The sequence below is a fragment of the Mustela nigripes genome, chromosome 4 (genome assembly GCF_022355385.1).
Source record: "Mustela nigripes isolate SB6536 chromosome 4, MUSNIG.SB6536, whole genome shotgun sequence".
Classification (NCBI taxonomy): Eukaryota; Metazoa; Chordata; class Mammalia; order Carnivora; family Mustelidae; genus Mustela; species Mustela nigripes.
Window position 1 is genome coordinate 68627340 of NC_081560.1, and position 25716 is coordinate 68653055.

Genomic DNA, 25716 nt, shown 5'->3' on the forward strand with positions numbered 1-25716 from the left:
AGTGCATTTCTGAATCTAAGGACTTTGACCCAATTCCAAAGTGTAAAAGAAAATAATATATGCCTTTTTTTTTTTTTAAGATTTTATTTATCTATTGGACAGACAAAGATCACAAGCAGGCAGAGAGGCAGGCAGAGAGAGAGGAGGAGGCAGGCTCCCTGCTGAGCAGAGAGCCCGATGCCAGGCTCAATCCCAGGACCCTGGGATCATGGGAGCTGATCAGGTCGGACCTGAGCCAAAGGCAGAGGCTTTACCCCACTGAGCTACCCAGGCGTCCCAATATATGCCTTTCTTAAGCTACAGGAAACACAGCTATGCTGAGGAACATTCAGTTAAGCCAGGAAAGGTCCTGCTGGACAGAGGCCCAATACTCATCAAAAGGAGTTTTATCTTAAAATATACTGGAATGAGCAAAATAAGCAAGAATGAACACAATCAAATAATTCTTTACATTCAAGGCAGGGACCGACATGACTTTCCTTTTGTTCCTTCTCTGGCTCCAACTCTTTGCTTCAAATACCAGACTCTGTCCTCCACACCTGTCCTGCCTTTGGGTTTTGGTGCCTTCTGACAGAAACCCAGCCCACTTCTTACTTAACTCCCAAGTCCAATACAGAAAGAGACCCCTCAGAGTCTGGGAGATTTAGGGGAGGAAGCAAGAGTCAAAGCTTTCTCTTCTGGTCTCTCCCTTAGCTAATGGCCTGTGGCCAGCCCTGGGACAGGTAGAGCATGGGGAGATTTCTTAAGCTGGGGCTCAGCTATAAACCATTTATATCTTTGAAAGGCTTCTCTCAGAGGTTGGGTTGGACTACAACTTGGCTGGCCTCCTGTCATGTGGAAGATGCCAAAATTTCCTCGGTATTTGGAGCTGAATGATCTTTGCCTCTTTGAGTTATGCTGGCTCTCAAGGGCAGCAGCTGCTGGGGGATGGGAACACTCCACATGACGCCAAAAAAGCAATCAGAGGAAAGGCTTTGAGAATGGAGTTCAATGTCAAATGTAGGAGCTGGATTCCACAGGTGGCACTTATTCCTCCTTGGACACAGGAGATAATTCCTACAGCTCTACCTGGGAACTATTTAGCAAAGGATGTTGTTCAGCATATGCAGTGATCTGAGATGATTAACAAAGGATGTGTTAAATTTAGTGCATATTTGTGTGTGAAACTACTCCTTCCTAACTGTCTGTTGGTGTCTGTCTCTATCTTTGTAAAATTATAAAAATATTCCAGCAACTTTCTGGCATGGAATGTAGACAGAACAGTGTTACTACAGAAGTGTTTAATTAACCTTGCTAATTAATTTTGCTCCTAATTGTATTTCAGGATAAATTTCTAAATACACACACTACATGAATTATGCACACTGTTCTTATTCAGCAGTTTATGTTCAAAGCTCTGAAGAAGCAGCACGGGAGGTTTACAAACTAAGGAATTTTAGCAATGAGCCCTTCATACTTTCAGTTAACGATACTTGGATTACAACAATCAATCCCTTGGAATGTACATAATGGAACACCAGCGTCAGAAATATGTCCACGTCAAAATCCACTTCTAGCCTCAGATATTAATTACGGATATTTGCATCATTACGCTGGGTGTCTGAATTAAATGGCCACAGATGTGAAGCGTACACTTAAAGAAAATCCACAGACACGGCCCAAACACCTTCTGAGCTGATTTTGCTAATGGACATTTAAAAAAAAAAAAAAAAAAAAAGGCAGGATTTCAATTTCCTTCATAGAAGCTGAAGGGGAAAAGAAAGTGCTGGATTCCTCCAGAGCAATCCCAAAGCAACTCCTAATGGCTAGGACTGTGCGAAGTTTAAAAGAAGACTGCCTAATTATTTTCTGAAGTGGAGGTAGCAGGGCGATGTTTTAACGAGTGGTGAGAGGACCAGATGAGACAATGGACATGGAAATGCTCTGTAACCTCTTAGTGTTGCAATTATTTGGACATCTTGGGACTAAAAGCCTGATTCTGCCCATTACAGAGCCTGCTGCTAGGCAACCTCACATCATTATCTCACACATTTGCCAAAGTGTGTTCCAAGGAACACTTAAATGAATGCTTTCGAAAGGCTGAAGAGGCAAGATTAAGGAATAATGCACTTCTCTATTTTAAATCAATCAAATCTACCCACAGTGCACATTAGAATGTCCAGTCTGCACAAAAACCGACACTGGATTGGTATGATTTCAGGAAAAGAAAAAAAAAAGAGTGACTTGTTTTTGTTTATTTATTTAGCTTTATGTAAAATTTCCACTAGGCTTTCTGAAATCTCTCCAACACTACCCTCAAGAGCAATCAGAAGTCCGAACCCCCAGTTGGGGCGCTGCAGCTCCAGGTTCTGGCGATCCGGCCTTCAGTTTCAAAGCAGTAAACGGTCTCCCTATGGCTACGTGTGATGGCCTTTTCTTGTACTGAACTATCCTTCCTCTCCTGGGCCCCAGACTCTTGACCTCTTCCTCTCCTCTAGGGACTCCCAAATCTGCCCCTAGCCCAGCCTGTCTCTTGAGCTCTCAACCTTCTTCATTAAAAACATGAGTTAAGGGGCGCCTGGGTGGCTCAGTCGGTTAAGCATCTGCCTTTGGCTCAGGTCACGATCCCAGGGTCCCGGTTGGGCTCTGCTCAGTGCAGGGCCTGCTTCTCCCTTTCCCCTCCTGCTTGTGCTCTCTCTCTCTCTCTCTCTCCATCAAATAAATAAATAAAATCTTTCTTTAAAAAAATGCAAAAAATCCCTTTAAAAAATTTGTTTTTTGCCCTTTATCTCTGACTTCCCAGTGTCTACTAATGACAGGGCCACATTTCCTGAGGTCAGAGGCCCTGCCGTCAAGTTCGGAGTTCCTCACCTCCTTCCCCTGCGTCTAGGCAGCTTACGTTACACAGGCTCTTGCATCGCTCTCTCCCTCAATGTCGACTGCTCCTCCTTCCAGGTCATCCCTCCCCGTGTCTCCTGATTCACCTTCCCCACACCTCATGGGTTTTCTTTCTTTCTTTTTTTTTCCCCCTTTTTATTCCTCCGTTCAAACATCTGTGTTTGCCTAGTAATTTGGTGAGGTATTCAAGGCACTTAAATTCTAGAGCTAATGACTTCACCTTCCTATTCAGTTTTAATTGCAACAATTTAACCTGCATAAAACAACTGCTTCGCTTCAGGCAGGCTGGGCAGCCCTATTCCTTTCAACCCATCTCATGTATGCCTGTCTCTGCTTCCTTAGCCATCCTTCTCCCCCCAAGTCCTTCGATGGTCCCTCGAATTGTCAAGTCTTAATTTACCAATCACAGCTGGAGGTATGAAAAAATTTACTATTTAGAATGTATAAAGACCTAATGCAATATGTTAATAACAAAAAAAAAATCCTGTAAAGATTTTGCAAAGCCAGTTCTATTTGCCAGGACATTAATTCAGCGAATACTTTTGAAGGCATGTTTTGTGTCAGGCAGTGTGCTAATAGCCACATATAAACTTAGAATCTCTAGAAATCATAGGTAGAAAGCTTATAGTACTTAATTTACTCCTCTCAACCTTGTCTGGACAAAGGTCTACTGCTATGGAAGTCTAGAAACCAAAACATTATTATTAGGTTACTCAAAGAGTAAGCATGAGAAAAATATTGTCATGCTTTCTATGGTCACTTAACTTGTCTTACAAACCTCTGGAAATAATCTTACACTTCCTCTTGCTTTAACTGAAATGGGGTTAGATGTTTATCATTTACGAGCTACCATGGGGCTCTTTCTATCCCACTTCCACTGAGGTTCCTCAAATATGACAACAAAATGATGATTTGTGAATGTGGTATCAACACAATTTTGAAAACAGCCCACTTCAATTAGTTGTTCAGTAATACCAGCACATTGTTAGCCTTGAAACTGCAGGCAAGTACAGCCGTAAATTAATTATTACCTTGTAGTAACTTAAACAACCAAAAATAATGGCATATTATTTTTTAAAAATCTAGATAAATGGCAACCAGGGACTAAGACATGTTCAGAGTTTACCCAGCAATGATGAGTAGAAGGAAATGAATGCCTAGACCAGGGGCCAGCAAGTTTTTCTGTAAAGCCAGATAACAAATATTTGAGATTTGAGGCTATACAGTTGGTCATATCTCCGCAGCTCTGCTTATTGTGGCATGAGTGTAGACAGGTTATAGATAAATGAGTGTGGCTGTGTTCCAATAAGACTTTACTTATAATAACACATGGCAGCCAGATTTGGTTTGATGACCTTCATTGGCTATCTGGAGAGACCTCCTGCATTGGTTACCAAAGAAAATTATGAAGCACCAATTACATGCCATACTCTTTGCTGGGGACCAAGAATATGAAGATGAAAAGATGAACGAGAAGCAACAGTGTGAAAATTTCTGTGGGATCAGAGAGAAGAGAATAATTCACTCTGCCTGGGAATGGGGAGAGTGTACGGACAGTCCACTAAAGGAGATGAGATTTAACCTGGGTTTGAAGAAGAACAGAATTTCCGTGGAGTGAAGTGTTAGGCAAGAATGTAAACATGAAGTCTTGCTGACCTAGTTCACTCTAGCTCCTCTAAAGATGAGCCAATGAGTCCTAAGAACCTCACATGTGAATAAACACACCAACATATGGAGGGAAATAAAGGTTAACCATACCTGACCTCTGCTGAGTCCAGCTCTGAATAGATTAATCTCACACCGCCAGGGACTCAAGAATTTTATAGGATGTTATTCCTCAAATTGGATTTGGAGGACAGAGAAGGTAGATCTGACTCTGTTAATCCATACTGTATCATCTCCTGCAATGTCATAACATTTTAGCAATACTTGGGTCTGCATCTTGGGAAGTAGGGAGGGAGAGTCCTGGAGGGACACAAAAGTGCCCAAATAGCAGGGGTGCTGCCATGCAACCGGACATTCATCTGTCAGTCCAGCTGAACGAGCATATTCCATACACACATCCAGGTAATTTAACTACCGTTTTATGCCGGTTGAGTAGCTTTCTGATTTATGAACCCACCAACCCATGGGAGAGAGAACAGAACATATGAAGGATGCTGGGTATTATGTCAGGTGTACCTCCCAAACTAAATCAGAAAAATAAGTATTTTGGCCTAGAAATCAGTGTTTTCTAAGTTAGAAGAGCAAGAATCAGCCACTTTGGACTTGATTAAATCTGAACTGTATTACTGAGTTTCTGGACTTAGAAAACTGAAGGGCTAGACCTTTGACTTTTGATGTACCAATTGGTAATGGGCTGCTGACTGACAGTCAGTTAACTAAAGGTCTCTTTGATGTCTTTCCAGGTGTTACAGAGCCTGAGACCGGAAAGCAAGAGAGAATAGGGCCTTCCCAGTCACTGATGGTGGGGTATCAGAAACAAGATGTTACAAAACCAACTGGCAATGACAAAGAGAGAGAGAGAGGGAGGGAGGGAGAGAGAGAAGAGGCAGACAGACTGACTCTAGTCAGCAAACTCCTTGAGGGTAAAGATGGAATCTTGTCAGTTCTCATACATTTAACCCTTAGCACAACGCCTGACTCAGAGTAACTGCTCAATAACTATTTGTTTAATAAATACTTAAATGAATGGATTAATGTCAATGAAGAGGGAAGGCAATGAAAGCTCTTCAAGGCTGGAAACTTTTTACTGGGAAAGAAAAGAATGTGAGGCACTCTTGTATCTGAGTGGCTACTGTATTAGTAGCTGACTATTGATAAAGTTCATATTTTATCAAAGCTCAATGCACTGCTTCTTCCCTGCTCCCCAGAAAGACAATCAGCCCAGGAAGACTGAAGAGGGTTAAAGCCCAAGTTACTTAGTTTCTGGAGAAGAAGCTACCCATCTTCTATCTCGGTTCCTGCTTACTTCCACTGAGAGCTTAATTCCAAAAAAGGAAGAGTTGCAAATAAGGGAGGCATTGGGGAAAGGGTGGAATTCTCACATGTGACTCCTACATTGCTTTTCGTAGACTGCGGAGCACAATGCAAATCCACGTACTACTTCTCCCATCTGGGAGGAAACATCTGCTGACTTTAAAGAAGCATTAAAAAAAAATTAGAAGTAAAAGAGAGACCTAATCTAGATAATATTCTGCCACTTAAAAAAATCGGGGGGCCATATCTCATGTGTGAGTGATCCACTCTCCTTGACTATAATGTAACTTCTCTCAAATAGCTAGTTATGCCTGATAAACTCAAACAGCAGACCACAGAGTATTAACCTCTATCTCCAAAATACATGTGTCTGTTGTTTGGTCTTCTTATGGACCAATTAAGATCTATATGTAGTTTTCCAAAGAGATGATAGAGGGCTTACCACAAAACAGCACTATAAAAAAGTGCTATTTGAATCCATAGTTTGAGTGAATAAATGAGAGTTTTTGAAGTCTTTAATTCTTTTGAAAGTAGGTTAATATCAACCATGCAAGTCCTCCATCAACTTGAGAACTACCTTTGATGAATTAGTAGGCTCGACATATCTTCTTTTGCTTCTACTAGCATTTTTTTTTTTTTTTTTTTTAGTTTCTAAGTACATAATTTTTATCCCAAAACTCCTAGAAGAGCTGTGCTTAAGACCAGTCTGTGGAAGGCAATTCCAGCAATGAATAGGCTTAGGGAATGAAACTAAAGGGAAAAGATCAAGAATAAAGCTATGGTGCTTCCCAAGAGTTAAAAAGAGGTTGAGTCCCCCAAATCAAATGTATTTCTATGTTCACGATGTATTTTTAGAAAGATTATAATTTTTGATTGGGTAGAGACAGATGGGTATGCGCTTTTCAAAAATACAGTCATGTACAGTCACACCTGCAAGGTATGAGTGTATCTCACATCACTGCTGGCACTAGTTGTCAGAATTATTATTATTATTTTTTAAGATTTATTTATTTGACAGAGAGAGAGTACAAACAAGGGGAACAGCAGGCAGAGGGAGAAGCAGGCTCCCCCTCAAGCAGGGAGCCTGATGTAGGGTTCGATCCCAGGACCCCAAGATCATGAATTGAGTTGAAGGCAGATGCCTCACCAACAGAGCCACTCAGGCGTCCCTAGCTCATGAATTCTTTAAAACTTTGGCAATCCAGTGGTATCTAATTTAAGTGATCACTTCTCTGATCATTAGTGAGCCTGATCATCTTTTCCTATAAGCAATACAAATTTTCTCTTCAGTGAACCAAGTTTATTTCTTTTGCCAATTTTTGACTTTTTAAAAATTCCTTGAAGCTACCTGTATATTAAAGTCCATCAATTAATTTTCTATTTTCTAATTTCTATTTTCTAATTTCTATATGGGGTCCTTTATTATGCTTATTGACTACTGTAACCAAGAGTATTTATTAGATAATTGTAGAGAATGAAAAAAAACCAATAAAGCCAACACCCATTTCATTTATTCCTCGCAACCCTCACCAGTTTCTACCTACAAAGTCCCTAGTATGTCCTTCCATATTCCAGTTCCTGGACAGTCCCCACCAAGTAACTGACTTTTGTCATTCCCACTTACAACCTCAGCATTTTGTCTGTATCTCTAAGTAACTCACTTTTTAACACTATCTAAATAGAACCACCGTGATTCTTCTGCATTTGGTTTATTCTCTCAATGTCTCGTTCCAGAGATTCACGCCTGTTGTCATGTTTCAGTGTGGTTCATTCATTTTCCCTGCTGCACAGATTCATCCTATGAATATACTACAATTCATTTAACTATTTTACTAGTGATTATTCCAGGAGTTATCAGCTTTTAGGTTTTTCCAGTTGTTTGTTGTTGCTTTTGATCACACAGTAGGGCTGCTATGAATACTCCTGTACATGAATCTCAGTAGACAAGCATAGGACCTTGTTGGGTCAAGGGCATGCACACTTTCGCCCTTACTAGGTCAATGCTAAATTGTTTCCAAAGAGCTTGCCCCAATTCACACTTCCACCTGCAAGATGAAAACTCTTCCGTCTTTGGTTATTTCACATAGTTTCCAGCATTTGGTAACATCAGACTGTAATATTTATGGCAATGTGGTAGGTACAAAATGGTATCTCATCTGGTTTGTCTCATACTTTTCTGATTACTAATGCAGTTGAACATCTTTCATAAATATTTTGGCCTTTTGGTTTTCATTTTCTATGAAGTGCCTGTTCAAGACATTATATATTATCTCCTGTATCATTTGTCTTTTCCAGGTGATTTATACAAGTTATTTACATAATCTAGTCGCTAACTTCATGTTAGTTACACAGGTAATATCTTCTCCACTTTCGTGGGATTCTTTGTTGTGTGTTTGAGAAACGAAGTTCCTAATTTTAATATCATCTGATGTTATTAATCTTTTCTTTTTTTTTCCTTTGTGTCTTGTTTAAGAAATCCTTGTCTACCCAAAGTCACAAAAATATTCTATACAGTCTTTTAAAAGTTAAATAGCTTGTATTTTCCAGTTACTTTCCAGTTAAGTCTTAAATCCAACTTGAATAGGTTGTTTTGCAATGTATGGGGGGTATCTAACGTAATTTTTAAAAATACGGATAACCAGCTGTCCCAAAGCAATTTGTAAAAAACCTCCATTCTTTCTCCACGGATCCACCCATCAGCTGTCATAAAATAAGGTACACACACACACACACACGAGTCTCAGGTATTCCTGGCCATTTTTCCTTTCTTATAAATTTAGGATCAGCTTATCAAGTTCCACAAAAATATCTGTTGTAGAAAATCTTTAGATCAGTATAGACAAAAATGACATTCCTTTCTACCACTCAGTTTTTTTTTTTTTTTAAGATTTTATTTATTTACTTGACAGAGAGAGATCACAAGTAGGCAGAGAGGCAGGCAAAGAGAGAGAGAGGAGGAAGCAGGCTCCCCGCTGAGCAGAGAGCCTGATGTGGGGCTCGATCCCAGGACCCTGAGATCACGACCCGAGCCGAAGGCAGCGGCTTAACCCACTGAGCCACCCGGGCGCCCCCCACTCAGTTTTTTTTAAAAGATAAAAAAAATTTATAGTGAACAAATGTATATCCACTACCTATATTCTACAATTTCCACTTTACTACAATTTGCTTTATCATATAGCCGTCCCTCTAGTCATCCATTAATCCATTAATTTTCAAATGCCTTTCAAAGTAAGTTGTAGACGCTTTACCGTTACACTCATGAAGATATTAATTTCATATATTTATTTTATATCTGGCCACTTAATCTTCTAGATGAATATTCATATAATCCTTAAATAAAGATACTTTTGTCTTTATATTTCAAATTTATATTTATTATTTGATGTTCTTTTATCTTCCTGCAATTAGAAAAGTCTCAAAAACAGACTTGAAAATCGTGGTGGTAGTTGGCATTCATGTCTTATTCCTAATTCTTATGCAAATGGTTTAAGATTCACTATTTAGTAGTTGATTGCTGGTAAGTAACCAATCATATTCAGAAAATTTTTTCTAATTCCACTTTTACTTTAACAAGTTTTTACTGAAAATGTCTGAAGAATTATACCAAATGCCTCTCGACTTCCATTAATATTATAACACTTTACCTTTCCTTTGTTGATATGATGATCTATATTGTTAGATTTTCTAATGTCAAACTATTCTTACATTTTCAGAATCAATACTACTACCTGATTATGGAATATAATTAACTTGCACTCCTGGATTCAACTGATTAGCATCATAGTTGAAATGAAGCTACATGCGTAAGATTTCCTTTTTCCACACTGGCTTTACTAGTTTTTAGGATACCAGCTACTTGAATAAATGATAAACACCCTACCTGGGATAACGAGCATAAAATAGAGCCTATCTGTTTTTGTTTTTGTTTCTGTTTTAATAGGTTAGGCAGAATTCAGTTATAAAACCACCTGGCTCTAGTAACTTTCTAAATGGAAGTGCTTATAAAAACCTATTTCGTGGTTCTGTGATTATTGATTTATCCAAGTTTTCCTCTTAGACAATTTGAATAGACTAATTTTGTAGAGAACTCCATTTCCTTTAGGTTTTTAAATCTACTGAGTTCACATACTATTTGTAAAAAAAAAAAATTCTTTTAATCTCCGTATCTCCTTTATTTCCAATGCCACATTTTTTTGTGTGTTTGTTTCTCTATTTTCTTCTTACTGTGTCCTTCCAAGCGGCTCTTCACTTTTAGCTAGAATAATTTGCACACTGTTACAATATTTTGGGGGGAGACGGAAATTGAGAATGGGTTTTTCAAGATGGGATTGGGAGAGAGACAAACCATAAGAGACTCTTAATCTTCACAAAACAAACTGGGGATTGCCGGGATAAGGGGGTTGAGGAGAGGGTGGTGGGGTTATGACATTGAGGAGGGTATGTGCTATGGTGAGTGCTATGAAGTGTGTAAACCTGACGATTCACAGACTTGTATCCCTGGGACTAATAATACATTATATGTTAATAAAAAAATAAAAATTAAATTAAAAAAAATTAAAAAAAAATAAATTCAGCTTATATCTCTTACCTGCTCCTATTTCTACGTTTTCCCCTACCTTTTAATTGTTCTGTTCCTATTAGTTTGAATATTTATTTATTTTCAGTCTTTATTTTTAATAATAAAGGAATTTAAAGCTATACATTTTCTCTTGAGCACAATATACTCTGACTACCAATTCGACTTTTGAAAATGTATTCTAAAGAAGTAAAAGTGTCCAGTATATGAGAATATACAAATGCTGAGGCACCTGGGTGGCTTAGTCCTTAAAGTGTCTGCCTTTGGCTCAGGTCATGATCCCAGAGCCCTGGGATCCAGCCCTTGGGCTCCCTGCTTGGCAGAAAGCCTGCTTCTCATTCTCCCACTCCCCCTGCTTGTGTTCCCTCTGTCACTGTCTCTCTCTCTCTCTATCAAATAAATAAAAATTTAAAAAATATACAAATGCTTCTTTCAAAGTGGTAAGCAAACAAGCAATATACAAAAAGAAATCTAGAATATAGCCTAAATGTCCACCAATATCAGAAGAGTTGTCTCAGTTATATTATAAGCTCTCTATATAAGAGTCTCATATCATTTAACTTGGGTATATTGCCTTAGAGGGATGTCCATAAAATATTATTATGTATAAAACAAAACTGCAGAGTCATGTGACTTGTATGATTCATTTTTGTAAAAAAAAAAAAAGACACAAAATAAAGCGCAAGCATATTAAAAAGTACTTTCATTTTTACATCTACACACACAAACACACACACACACGCACACACGTGCGCTCTCATGCAAATACACGTAATATATACTTACTTGTATTTCAGATGTGACCGATAATATAACCAACTTTACTTGGTTACTATAAGGAGACACATCAGACATAGTAGGAAAAGAATGAACCTAATCTTTACACATCTCTGTATCATTTAACTTATTGAATGAGAATTTATTTCTTCTGTAAATTAAAATGATGATAGTCTATTGATATGACTATGAAATTCTGGTATTAATTCTAGGAGCTTATTTTAAAATTTAATTGATTAATCTCTCTGTATTATCTTTATCATAGCTTTCCTGTCACAATTTGTGTAATACATCATTACTGTGAAAATTTCTTCTAAATAAAAACCAATTAATGGTTTAAAACTTATACTGCTTCATCTTCACATACACACACACACACACACACACACACCACATATGTGTATAAATATGTATATGTGTATATGTAATGTATTTTTATAGATACTATATACATACATATTTTTACATATATATTATATACACTTCTTTTCCCCCAAAGTGAGTATGTTAAGTGTTCATTAAAACTCTGGGCTGCTACTCTACAAAATCTCTAGTAGGCCTCCTGAAGAATTTCCTTCAATAGTAGTAAACTTGTGGACAGCGAAAGAAGTAAAAATGCTAACCTGGTAGGAAAAGGTAAATAAATAAACAAACAAATAAATAAGATGGGAGAGTCATGGGCTCTTATCCCACAACATAAAAAGAAAGCAATATTAATTATTAGGTGTGAGAAGACAAAGGATTTACAACTATGACCAAAAAAAGCTGTTCTTCTATTGTACAAATCAAGGAGTTAGTGAAGATAGACAAAACAAAATCAAAACAACAACAAAAATCAATAGTACCTTTTTCTTGTGGTGTTTTCTTGGTGGTGGCTTGATGGTGGTATGGAGATTCTTCCATATCATGATCAGATTTTGAAGGAGAGGAGAGTGAAGTGTCTCCCCAAATAAGGGAGGAAGGCTCCTTTTCTGGGCTCAGTGGTCCCTCTGGAAATTCAGCTATGTGGTCAGATGAGAAGGGCACACTGCCAGCCACTGGAGTGAGGGATGGAGTACCAGAATCTGATTCTGGAGAAGTTCTCAAACCCTTGGGCAGAAGTGATTTGGAAATGTGCGTGTGGTTATAGAAACTGTTTGAAGGCTGTTGGTATAAGAGATTATAAAGGAGGTTATGCTGCTGAGCATCAGCTCCAGGAATACTTACTTTGAAATCAGACCAAACTTTTTTAGTAAAAAATTTTCCCTTGAAAACCAATTTTTTTGTGGGTTTACAGATGAGACTGCATAGTTTATAACAATTCAGCATATTACCATTGTAGCTAAAACAGACACCTAAGACATATAGAAACAATTACTTGTACATTCCTTATTTCCCACTAGGTAAAACCAACAACTGAATATAAAAACACCATCACGAAATATGACAATAGGGATAATGTCTTGGGTTAGTTCATTGAATGAGTACAGAAATAAGCTGAATTACAATTTATCGAGTTGAGCAAGAATTTAGGAGACAAAACAGTGAACTACTCCAGCTGTTTCCATCTAGAGCATAGAATCTGGCTGCAGAAAAATCATCTTCAAAAAGCTATAGGAACAAGGAGACAGCTCGACACTGCAAGTCAGAAATCAGTCAGCTCACCTTCCGCTCCAGACTGTCTTCCCCATCTGTTGAACTGACACTATCATAGAGTCTTGTCCTAGAGGGCCTCTGGCGTCTGTTCTTCACAGAGAGCTGGGCTCGGGTTTTCAGTGCTTTTGAATCCAGGCGCTCTGTCTCTGGGACTGCCTCATTCAAGTCTAAGGAAAGAATAAAGCAAAATAATCGGTGAGGGAACCTTTGGAGAGGATTGTCAAAGAGACCACAGGCCCTGATAACAAAAATCTTAAGGTTATCATTAACATCGGGAAAAAAATCGGTGGCAACCATGCCAGCCTGTCTGATATCCCCTGGGTAACAAACAGGTCTGTGAGATTTAGGAGAAATGTACAAAGCCTAATGGAAGACACCAACACCAAAGGTGACCAAGGCAACAAAAGAAATCGGACATTCAAAGAGCCAGCGTGGTCCTCTGTGGTCTGCCTCTTACTACCTTTAATTTTGTGGCCCTAAGTCCAAGTCAGGACTCCAAGTCACCATTCCAAAAGGGAGAAGGAAAGGTTACCCATTGATTTATGTAGGCGTTGGATGAGGAAAAGTTCTCCTTTGGTTGAATTTATCTGGAATCCTGCTCCTTAAAAAAATGTAGTTTGATCATTAATCCTGTTTTATCTTTTTAGAATGGCAGTCATTATATGAAGTCATAATGTTCACAGAATTAATTAAGTGCTTCTGGATTTAAATTATTAAAAATAAAGCTTATAACTGAGTTGCAGAAAATTAATGTGTACTGATATTAATGGAATAAAACAATTCCTTACAGTAGCATTACTGGAGGAAATACCTTTTCACAGTGTTATTACGAAGGTGTGCCCTAAATATATTATAAAAGCAGAACAAGGAAGCATCTCAGGTTGTGCCTCTCTTACCTATGGAACTTTGCATTTGTCTAACAAATTATATTAAACATATTTTCCCTAGGAGATACATCCACTGAGTGACAATATTTACGAAAGGTTCTGACTCTTCATTTCCTGTATTTGAAAGAAAAGTGAATATTCAAAAAAGTCAGACTATTCAGGTATTTATAAAGGACAGCTAAATATTTTCTAATTAGTCATCTCTTCATTGTTTACATGTCAATGGAAGAAAAATAATCTCCTTGATCACTTTAATTTCTTCCTTTCAATAAAATCTAAACCTGCAGCTGCCGATTAAGAGTTCATTAGTTGTGATAATTGGGAGATAATCAACCTTACAAGCTCTTGTTTACATATAAAATGTGGGAACACCACATAGATGAAAGCAATAATATAATTAGACAGACTGTCATACAAGCCTGTTTCACAGTTTATCTATCTTGTATGTGGACTGTATCTTCTGTAACACAAAGCAATCATGCACACCGTCTCATGTGTTCCTCACAAACCCATGCGACAGAGCCACCAAGTTATGTTTTATCCTCTCCAGAAGTTGAGAGAACTTGAGTAATTCGCTCTCATCTGCATGGCTGGTGATGAGCTGCCATGATTTTTCTTGTTTTTTGACTCTCAGGCTACTAGTCTGTGCCCTCCAAATTGAGCTAGGGTTAAACAAGTTATTAGAAAAAGAATTTTCCTGCCATTACAGTTCAAATGTTTTTCGTTGCAAAATCACATATAATGTGACTAATCTAGGAAATACATTTCTCCAATTGGCTACATATAGAATATACTTATTTATCTTCCACATATGTGTAAGAAAGCAAAAAAGGAAGACATGTTGAAAACTATAGAAAAAATTAATTCTCGGATTTCTTATTCGGTTGCTTTGTAACAGTGTTGGTTACTGGGTGATAAGAAGACTCAAGGAGGAAGCTTGTTCTCCTTTTGTTAACATGGCTCCTTTTGCAACAGAATCCTGGCCCTGGAGGACCCAATGTAGCACCCAACATCCAGAAATGCAGAAGCTACTCCACCACTAGGCACTGAAGAAATAAAGTAAGGGAACATGAGAGCTACTTATTAGCAGGGTTTCAAGGGCAGGGAATTATTCTGGGACTTCCAGCTCTGTTACAATTCATGAATTTGCCTGATACTCATATCCAACCACTTCCAAAGAGCAGTCTAGAACACCCTGCTTTATTATCAGCTAGCACTAGGCAGGCATATGGAATTACATCTATCAAAGATGAAGTCAGCTGGAAAAGAAGCACTTTAAGTCCACTGTCCAAGTGGCCAACAACGCACTGCATCCAATCGAGGATTTTTGAGGGCCAGAACACGAGGCTTTTAGCAGTGCTTCATGAATTACCAATCAGCAATTTATATATTCCATCCCGAGAATGAATGTTTTTTAAGTAAAGAGCCAGAAAAATGGAGTGGAGTGGAGAACTTTCACTTCAACCACAGCAAGTCTGGAGCTAGCAAGCTACTTCGCCCTCCGGAGTGTTAGAGGAGGTGTGAGCGAGAGAAGGAAACTGTGTATAGGACTTACGTGGTTGGGTAACCAGAAGCTATCTTTTTCTATCATGTTGTTCAAGAATCAGAATATTGTAGCTCAAAAGAACCTTAGGGATTCTATCTCCGCTTTCCTTTCCAGTTAGGAAAAACAAGGCTCAAAGAAGATTACTGTTTACTAACTGCGTCACACAGCTAATCTGTGGATGAGACAGGATAGAGCTCAGTCCTCAGAAGCCTGTTCTCTTGGGGCGCCTGGGTGGCTCAGTTGGTTAATCACCAGACTCTTGATTTCACCTCGGGTCATCATCTCAGGGTCCTGGGATCCAGCCCTGTGCCAGGCTCTGTGCTCAGCACAGAGTCTGCTTCTCCCTCTTCTTCTGGTCCTCCCTCTGCTTGCTCTCTCTCTCTCTCTCAAATAAACAAATAAAATCTTTAAAAAAAAAAAAAAAAGTGCTATCAGCCTTCTGGAAGGTCATTTGCAACTCTGAAAGTAAACTTCACAAGTAACCTTGTGCCATCATAGAGTCTTTGTTTTAGTCTTACTTTATGTTCCAAACAAAAATACAGGTCAGGTTCTAACTTTGCAAATCTCCAGAAGTATATAGTATCTTAGAGAGAAACCTGAGGGATTTTATTTGGTTTTATGTTTATCCAAGGAGTAAAATTCTTACATCAAAAACTTAGCTGGCAGGGCACCTGGGTGGCTCCGTCTTCAAGCATCTGCCTTAGGATCGAGCCCTGTATTGAGCTCCCTGCTCTGTGGGAAGCCTGCTTCTCCCTCTCCCTCTGCTGCTCCCCCTGCTTGTGTACCCTCTGTCGCTGTCTTTCTCTTTCTCTGTCAAATACATAAATAAAATCTTTTTTAAAAAAATTAGCTGTCAGTTTTGAGGATGACAATGTGGCAGAAGAAACCCAACCGGCTCCACATGGCTAAGTCATACGCTACTGAATGAAAGGGCTTAGGTGGCCATGTTCTCTCACTGTCATTCACTCTCAACAGAGACCTTAATCAATAACCTAACACTGCTTTTATAAAGCCAAGACCTGGGTTCTTCCTCTACCCCTTCTCTCCAGCTGTTGTGTTCTGTTGTCCATAAGAATCCAAGGGAAATTTCCTTTCCATTTCTCCTTTCCTTCTCTATTCCTTTTTTTCAGACCCTCTAGTCTCTGGGGGGGGGGGGGGGGGGCTAACTCTGACTCAAATGCAGCTAGAAATAAAAAAGATGGGCAGACTGGAGTGGGCTAACAAATACAGACAGACAAACAGCAAAGATAATGAAGTGACTCATGACAGAGCGGTGCTGTGTGGGTGGGACTCGACCTCTGTACCTGCCTTTTAAGATCAGCTTCAATATTGCTTCAAATTGCATCCTTGAAAAGAATTTAATGGATTCGATTATGATTTTAGCAGCTGTTATGAAAAATGTTCTGTGAAATTAGGATGTTATATATCCTATCACACAGCAACAAGTTCCCTCCAGTAAGGCTGTGAGTCATTCCGTTTTTTCACTAGGTTGACGTTATTTTTGACGTAAATGGAACGCTGCCCACAGATCAGACAGAGATGGCCAGGGAAGGAGGGAATGGGGCAGCATGACATGGGGGCTGCTCTGCATTCTTAAGGGCACTATTCTCCTCAAAAACAGTCCTGCCTCTATGATCTCACTTATGCTGTTATCAACTACAGTGCTGAGCACTTGGTGTCAATTTAAAATTTGAACAGTAGCCGTTGATCACTCACAGTCACTGCACCTTCACATAAGATGGGCCTGCAGGTTTGGGGGTTGCTCTGCCCTGCGTTCAGGGGTAGATTTATGCATCTCAGAGAGGTGGTAAAAACTGTTACCATGACAGTGATCTGTAGTTAAGTCTCCCTCAAACAGAATCCAGATCGGCGGCTCCAGTCACTAAACTGGGCAATTTCTCTAACCTCTCTGTCCCTTAGCATCCGCAACTGCAAAATGGGCACGATGGTAACATAGCACTGAGAGTGGTGACATAGCCGTGAGGACCAAATGCATTCATCGATATGCAATGCTTTGAAGAGCCAACGGTTACGGCAGCACTCAACGCGGGCACTTACTGACGTGGAAAGGTTAGCAAGATAGTCTCACATGACTAAAGTAAGCTGCAGAACCACATGTACCTTCATTTTAAATATTTTTATAATTTTATAATTTATAATTGAGGATAAATAGATGCATGTGATTTAACATGGTACTGACGATGGTGGTGACCTCCAAAGAAGGTATCAGATTTGGAGATCTTGGCCAACAGGTACTTTAAACCTATTTGTAATGTCAATTTTTTTGTGTGTTATATGTAGTTTTTGTGTGTTTATATATTACTTATATATGTAAAATTAGTAAAAACAAAACAAAACTAAAGAAAAACAACTCGCACATTCAGTACATTTTCTTTTACAGACATCTTAATTCCACTCTAATCCGAGAGCTCTGGTGTTTTAGGACTCAGGGAATGCCCAGATCTTGTTACTAGTCTGGGAAACTTTGTCAAAATCCATGTGACTATCAGCCTGCCCCAGGTGAAAGGGCAGCCTGTGGGCCTGCTTTGCTGCTCTCCTGACGACCAGATGATCTGGCTTGATCGGGGCTCTATGGCTTAGCTTCCAGTCACTACTCTGTTTCAGCATGGCCCCGCAAAGATGTATTGAATCGGATGTGGTAATTTGAGAGCAAGTTACACAACTGCATCTCCTCTCATGACAGCACTTTACTTAAGAACACACCCGCAGGCGACTCTCACCCTGAACTCTATATTCATTTAGTTGCTTTCCTTATGGTTGCCTAAGAGTGCACACATTTTATACCCCAAGTATAAATTTCTGAAATTTTAGGAAGCTGATTCCTTACCGTTTCAGAACAAGCAGAAGATGGCTGCTTTTCCCTAATCTCTTTAGTAGCTCTGAGATTATTGTTTTATGAACTATACATTTCATTGGTTAATGTTGGAAAAATATTGAAGAATTCCCCCCACCTTTTTTTTTTAACCACTTTGTCAATAAATGCAACCTCAAAACTATCTGGGTAGCCTTTGAAACATAATTTGGTTGTCTGTTTTGGTGTGTAACGCCTCTCCAGGTGCCGTCTGATGCCCAATATAGCCATCTTTCGCTTATGGTCAACCCACCTCCTGTTCTCAAGAGGGTAGAGAGGTCAGACTCTGTTGCCCCTGACTCTTTAGTAATGCCACTAGACCTGCCCCTGGACATAAGGGCTGCAAAGCAGGGAGAAAAAAAAAAAACTATGTGAGAGTTCCTAAATTCCATTGGTATCATTTGCAACGCTTGCAAGACTTGTTGATTCGGAGAACATGAAAGGATAATTCATGGTTAGACAACAGGGAAAGGCATTCAGTATCTTAGGTTTCCTTCGCTGTCAAACATCTGTGGAATCCGACAGAAAAGTCCTTAAATTCAGAGAATTATAAAATGTAATCAAATGGGCAAACTGGTTGGGAACTGCAGACTTCTGTGAGTAGGACCATGAGCTGGGTCTAGGAAGGTGGGATACGTAAACGCCCTCTTCTTGATATTACAGCATCCCTGACAACAGTCAACAATTGTGTAAATGTCCTCTTCTTGATATTATAACGTCCCTGACAAGACAACAGTAAACAAGCTTCTGTGTTGTTGTCTTTCAGGGCTGCTTATAAAAATCTCTGGATATTAGTAATCCCAAATATGCTAAGTATGCAACCCTCCCCCAAATGATTTATCATGATATAACAGTTTCTTTGATTACTATAAGAAGAATTCAGAGCTTAAGCTTTTGATAGGAAATAACCTCAGTCACTTGAAATGACAATTGTTGGCTTCCTTAATGGGAAAGTATCTTTTAACTATGGAAAGACTTAATTACGTACATACAGCATTAGAAGGGTTAAGGAAACTCAAAGGCTACACTACTTGTAAGTATAACTTAACAGATGCACGAGAATTTAAGTACTTGCAAAGACTGCCAGTCCCTAAAAATAGTATTTAACAAGGAAGTCAAACATAACAAATTTACAAAAGCAATTTAAAATGTTTGTAGGTGCTAATTAGCGAAGTTTTTAAATAAGAACTAAATATTATTCCGAGATCCCTTAACAATGACTTGCAAATAAATTTTAAAACTAGGTCTTTGATAATGTAGCTTGAATAAATAAAACATTAATTGTGAAACCAAAACAAATATCCAAATGACTTTTTGGTTAGTCTTAAGGCCTTTACTGTCATCACAAAACACACAGACAATAGAGTTTTCCGTGTACCTAAGTTCTAAGTTCTGTGTTTCTTAAGTTTCCTAACACATGGCATTTCCTGTAGGTTCTCAGACGTAATTAGTGTAAAGTACTGAAGTAGAATGTTATTTCATGTCCAGTGGGATTCAGTCATAACTTGCTAGTAGTGTCCTGCATTCACAGAAAAAACCTCAAGGATCTCATAACTACTGAAACAATATGGTTAGAATATTATTCAGAGCCATACACACAAGATAATTTTCTGGTCCTAATTGCAGAAACAGCTGTTTATTTCTTGGTTTTAATTTTAAAGAGGCTGTGACACCATGATTGATCGTATTTTTCCTCTTGGCTGGTAGATGGCGTGCACAGTGAAATCTGTGGTCCACCCTGAGAAATTGACAGGAGTCTGCCAACATGCACTGGACTTAGAAACCACTCGTGCAACATTCTTCTTTTGTACCCTCCCATCCTGATTTCCCAGCCTGTTCTTTTAGTCAATTTTATTTTAACAGAACTATACAGCGTCTCCCAATCTGTATAATTACAATTTCATGGTGAACCCGAGGATTATCTATAAAATATAAGAAACACTTCAGAATACAGCTATCTTGGAAAATTTCCTCGAAAAGGAACTGTATCAAACATTCAGATTAAAATTGTCTTTACTTCCAGGGCGCGTGGGCGGCTCAGTTGGTTGAGCCTCTGGCTCCTGGTTTTTGCTCAGGTCATGATCTCAGTGTCTTGGGATCCAGCCGGGCATCGGGCCCTGTGGAGTCTGCTTGGGATTCTGTCTCCCTTTCCGCCCCCCTCTGCCCCATCCCTCTGCTCTCACACTCTCATTCCTCTCTCAAATAAAATCTCTAAAAAAAATAAAACTGTCTTTACTTCCAGATCATAATCTACCTTATAGCTGGATTCCAAGCGAACAAAGCAGTCCGGTTTTCCTAAAGTAGACAGAGAACTACTAAGCTTAAGCTCATTCAGAAAGAACAGCTTGTTTTCTATCAAAACAACTTTATACATCTTCTAATATTAATGCATACGCAGTAGGACTGTAGGGTCTGGTGACTTCTGTGAACTTACAAAGGGGCAGTGAGAAATAGGAACCAAGCAGAGTTGTCATTTTGCAACTGAATACCTCCTTCTGAATGCCTCCTTGATTTGGCAACAAAAGTCTTAATGACTTACACAAAGACAGATGCAAAACTTGCACAAAACTAGACAGGCAATTTAGGTGCTTTGCTTTTTGAGTAAGAGAACAGATCTTGGCTCTAATGATATGCCAGAAAACAATCAATAAGTATTGATTTCTCATTCATTTGGCTTGTTCATTAAAATTTTCCATAGTGATTTACCAGGAATGTTCACCCTTTAATTAGTGCAATTCAATAATATTTCATGGTCAAAATTATTTATTGGGGATTAAAAGTTACTGCAAATAATTTGTTCAGGAAAAAATGAAAATGATGAAAGTTTACCAAGAAATTATATCTGTATGTATGATAAATACAAGCTTGAATCCACTCCAGAATTCTCTCCTGCCCCCAATTTAGAACTAAACAATGTGACAGCATGGAATAATTACCTCATTGCTCTGTATCTAATGCTCTTGGATAAGACACTCTTGATAATGTAGTACAAGCATTCACTTTCCTTTTAATGACTTTCCATTTAATGAATTCTGGTTTTAATCATGCCTTTAACCTTATTTTACAATTCTGGGTTCCAACGCTAAAAGTGAATGCTTAATGTACTCTCAGCCTCCGTCAGGAAATAAATCAGACATGGTGGTAGGGGTCTAGCCCAGCTTCACATCCACAGGTATTGGGAAAGAGCCATTAACATTGAGGGCCCAGGGAACGGCCAAGGGGACAAAAACAACACATGATTACAGCCTCAAGAGAAAATGGTTTCTTGGAGGAGTCCAATGACCTAAGGAATCTCCTTATTGATATAAATGTCTCTTGGTGTTGACTTTCCTTCCCTTACTAAATCTTAAGTATTATAAGCCCCCAAAAGTCTTCTGTGGTTCCCCTCATTCTTAACTTTCAACTAAGCTATTTGACCATTCCTATTTTAATATATTTAATTTATAAAAAAGTTATATATATAAGTCACATAGAAAAAGAAGGAAAAAGACACCCATGTTCCTACCACCAAGGCCCCAAAATAAAATTGGTACTTGTGAAGCCCTCTCTATGCCTCATTTAGTCGTAGCCCCTATCTTTTCTCCTATCTATTCACAAAAGTATCTCTAAACAAACTACATTAATTTTGCTTGCTTTTTAAGTTTATATACATGGCAATGAACAGTATTCAATATTCTGCAAATTGTCGTTTTTGTTTGCTCAACATTATGTGTAAAGGTATGACTAGGATTAATTCACCTTTTTCTGCAATTCTTATGAACAATATTGTTACGTATGTTTGAACATGTCTTTTGGTACACATTTGCAAGAACTTCCGGAAGCATATAAACATGCAGAAGCAAACTGGGTGGGCCACAGAATTTGCATATCTTCCATTTTACTGGATAATACCAAATTATTTCAGCAAAATAGCTGTATGACTTTTCCTTCATGCTGGCTCTCACATATTACTGTGAAACTTTATACCTGAAAATCGCTTTATTTTTACTAATGAGGTTGAATGTTTACTTATGTTTATCAAACTCAAGGTTTTCCTTTTCTGTGAACCGATTGCTTATGTGTTTGTCCATTTTTCTATTAAGTTAGTTGCATTCTTAGCATATTCTGAATAACAATCTTTATTCTTAAATGGGCCGCAAATACCTTCTTTCAAATTTTTGGCATGTCTTTCCACGTTCTCTAGAAAGATAGTACAGTATCTTTCAATGACCAGGTTTTCTTAATAGTAACTGTGGTCAAATTTAACAAACTTTTCTTATGATTTGGAATTTTTGTGTCTTAAATCATATCAATATTCTCCTACATCTTCTTCAAAGATTTAGGAACACGACCTTTCATATTTAAGGCTCTGATCCATTTGGAATTTATTTTATGAGTGATACAAAGTCAAATCCAATTTCATGTTTTTCCATATGGTCAGTTTTCCCAGCATCATTTGTTATTCCACCCTTTTCCCACTCATCTGCATTGTCAGTTCTCTATCAGTCTCGAATTTCCATGAATGGGTCAGTCTGTTTCTGGATTTCACTCAGCTACACTGGTCTACTTACTTGTCAATTGCTGAGACTACCCCATACTATCTTAATCGCTATTACTTTATAATGAATCTTGGCATCTGAGAGAACAAGGCTCTTTCACTTTGTCCTAGCTCAAGTATGTCCTGGTTATTCTGGGCCAAACTGTTCTTCTATATAATGAAATAACTTGTCAAGTTCTTTAAGAAAAGCAAAAACAAAAACAAAAGCCCTGTTCAAATTCTCATCAGAACTGTATGGAATACACATAGGTTAATTTGGCTTTATGGCATTTTTGTAATACTGAGGCTTCCCACCTCTACCAATTTTTGCAGGTCTTCTTGAATGTCTTACCATGGCTCTTGAGCTACTTTTGCTAAGTTCATACTGGCTATCTTATATTTTTTTGTTGCTATTATAAATTGTTTGTACAAAAATTGCATTTTCTCTTTGTTAGAATTAAGTGATGTCTAATAATTCCTAGAGCCATCCATCCTGCCAAACTCTTATTAATTCTAATAATCTATATTCTTGAAGGGTATCAGCGACAATAACACATTGGCTTCTTTCTTTTTATTCCTTTTTTTTTTTTTTAATTTCTTTTGTTTGTCTGGTACATGCTAGGACCTCAAGGAAAACATTGGATAGCAGTGGTTATAGCACATTAAGTGGCGAAATGTTAACAATATTTTTACTTTTAAAGGAAATTCTTGATTTTAACTTTCACCCTTCATATGATTTTTTTTTCATTCTATTTTATTTTACTTTCAGTGTTTCAAAATTCATTGTTTATGCACCACACCCAGTGCTCCACTTAATGCGTGCCCTCCATAATACCCAGCACCAGGCTCGCCCAACCCCCCACCTCCCTCCCCTCCAAAACCCTCAGTTTGTTTCTCAGACTTCTGTTTGCTTCACATATCAAGTTAAGAAAGTTCTAGTTAAAAACAAAAGAAAGTTCTAGTTTAATAAATTTTTATATTTCTAGTTTAATAAACTTTTTATCATGAACAAGTCTTCATTAAATGTCTGTCTTCATCTAATGACATGATTATATAGATTACTTCTCTGGTTAATGTAAGAATTATATGAGTTTCTGAATGCTAAACCAACTTTGGATTCCTTGTATAGACACAAGTTGGTTATGATATTATACACATTATATATGTAAATGTGTATAAAGTGCATTTCTGGATTCAGTAATTACCTCTGTGAAGAAGCAGGTTTTCTGTTTTATTTAGTTTGTTTATTTATTTTTAAGGAAGAGAATCCTGGCCAGCTAACGGGTGTTCATTCTGCTCACCTCAGAGTAAAAGAGGAACTTTCTTTATTCCAGAACACAACTGTGTTAGACAGCTTAAATCTTATACAAATGTATTAACTTCATCTGCAACTTAACCGTTTGTTAAATATACAATATGTACTCCATTAGTTACACAGAAAACTGTACTTGAGGCATTTGCCAACGTGTATAACCTCTAATAAATTGCCACTCAGTATTTATTAAAAGCTCAGTTAGGGACCACAAGACCTGTAGTGTATAAAAAGAATTTTAAAAAGCCCAAACTACAACTTTTTGAGGATCTTTATTATCTCTATTATCTTTATTATCTCTATTATCTATATTGGAGTGTGACACAGATCATACTCCAATTACAGAAGAATTTTCTTCAATACTTGTATAATTAACATAGAGTGATACATTAGTTTCAGGTGTTATTAAAGATTTTTTTTTAGGGGTGCCTAGGTGGTTAGTTGGTTAAACATCCTACTCTTGATTTCGGCTCAGGTCGTCACCTCAGGGTTGTGAGATCAAGCCCAACATAGGGCTTGGGATTCTTTCTCTCTACCTGTCCCTCTGCTCGTGCGCACTCTCTCTCCTTTCTCTCTCAAATAAATAAATAAATATTAAAAAAATTTTTTTATATCCAATTGCAATAGGAACTCATTTCCCCCTAAAAATAATTGTTATGATTTCACATGGAACCAATAAATGGATTTTTTTAAATAAAATAAGGAACTGGCAATACACTGGTAAGTATCAAATATTCAAATTTAAAATAGTGGTTTTAAGGTAGAGCCACCAATATTTTTTGATGTTTATATATTCTGTCATCATCTAAGAAAAATGTTTTAAATCAATTAATCAATCAATTGATTTAATCAATCAATACAGTTGCCCGAAGATTCAAAAAGAAGAGGAACCAGTTGAACGGGAAGCACATTAATGAATATTCATTCAGTCCATTCTTTTCTGCAAATATTCTAAATTGTATCTGTAGGTATCCAATAAAATGAATAGAACTTAATACAGGAAAAGTAACTTAGAAAAAAAAAATCCCCACTTGATTAATCCAAAAGAAAGAAAGAAAGCAGATAAAAAGAATAGAGATTTTTGGTTTTAGATTAGAAACAAATAGTAAGAGCTTAGCTTTAAACTCAACATATCAGTAAATAAATTAAAGAACTTTCTAAATGCATCTTAAAAATAAAGAATTGGGAAAACTTAAAAAGACTGAGAGATTGTAATAAAAAATAAACATCTCTATACTGGTACAAAAGACACAGAAAGTTTACAGTAAAAAAAAAATGATATCCCATACAAACACTAACCAAAAGAAAGCTGATACAGCTCTTCAAATACCAGACAAGGCAGATATTAAGGTGAATTACTAAAAGTAGAGACATTCTCTGATGATCAATGGTCAATCTACCAAGAAGATAGGACAATTCTAAACTGTATGTGCCTATTAACATCACCTCAGACCCACAAAGCAAAAACTGACAAAACCAAAAGAAGTAACAGGTAACTCCACAGTTACAGGGTGAGACATACTTGAAACACATCTCTCTTTGAACATGGTTAAGAAATTTAACCTGCTATACATGAAAGAGCACCTGAGCACCAAACCAGATCAGCAGACAGCTGAGTACATCATGTCTTATCCATACTCTCTCCAATAACTTAATTCGGTTTTACTGAACACTGCATTACATATTGGTGTGATGCCATTAGTCTACACTGAGGGTCACTGTGTGAAAACGTCCTAATA

At 37.9% G+C, this 25716-nt stretch overlaps 1 protein-coding gene across 11 annotated transcripts in view; it reads right to left on the reverse strand.

Moving 5' to 3' along the window:
• The window catches only part of PPP1R9A (protein phosphatase 1 regulatory subunit 9A), a 299308-nt gene that overhangs the window by 18142 nt on the left and 255450 nt on the right, over positions 1 to 25716 (reverse strand). For 6 of the 11 annotated variants that reach the window (XM_059396822.1, XM_059396823.1, XM_059396824.1 and 3 more), the window contains 2 exons: positions 12854 to 13011; positions 12055 to 12352 (listed from right to left, as the gene is read on the reverse strand). In XM_059396822.1, coding sequence (XP_059252805.1) covers positions 12055 to 12352; positions 12854 to 13011 — 456 coding nt within the window. The remainder of the gene's footprint in view (positions 1 to 12054; positions 12353 to 12853; positions 13012 to 25716) is intronic. The other 5 variants (XM_059396831.1, XM_059396830.1, XM_059396829.1 and 2 more) reach the window with 2 other exon arrangements.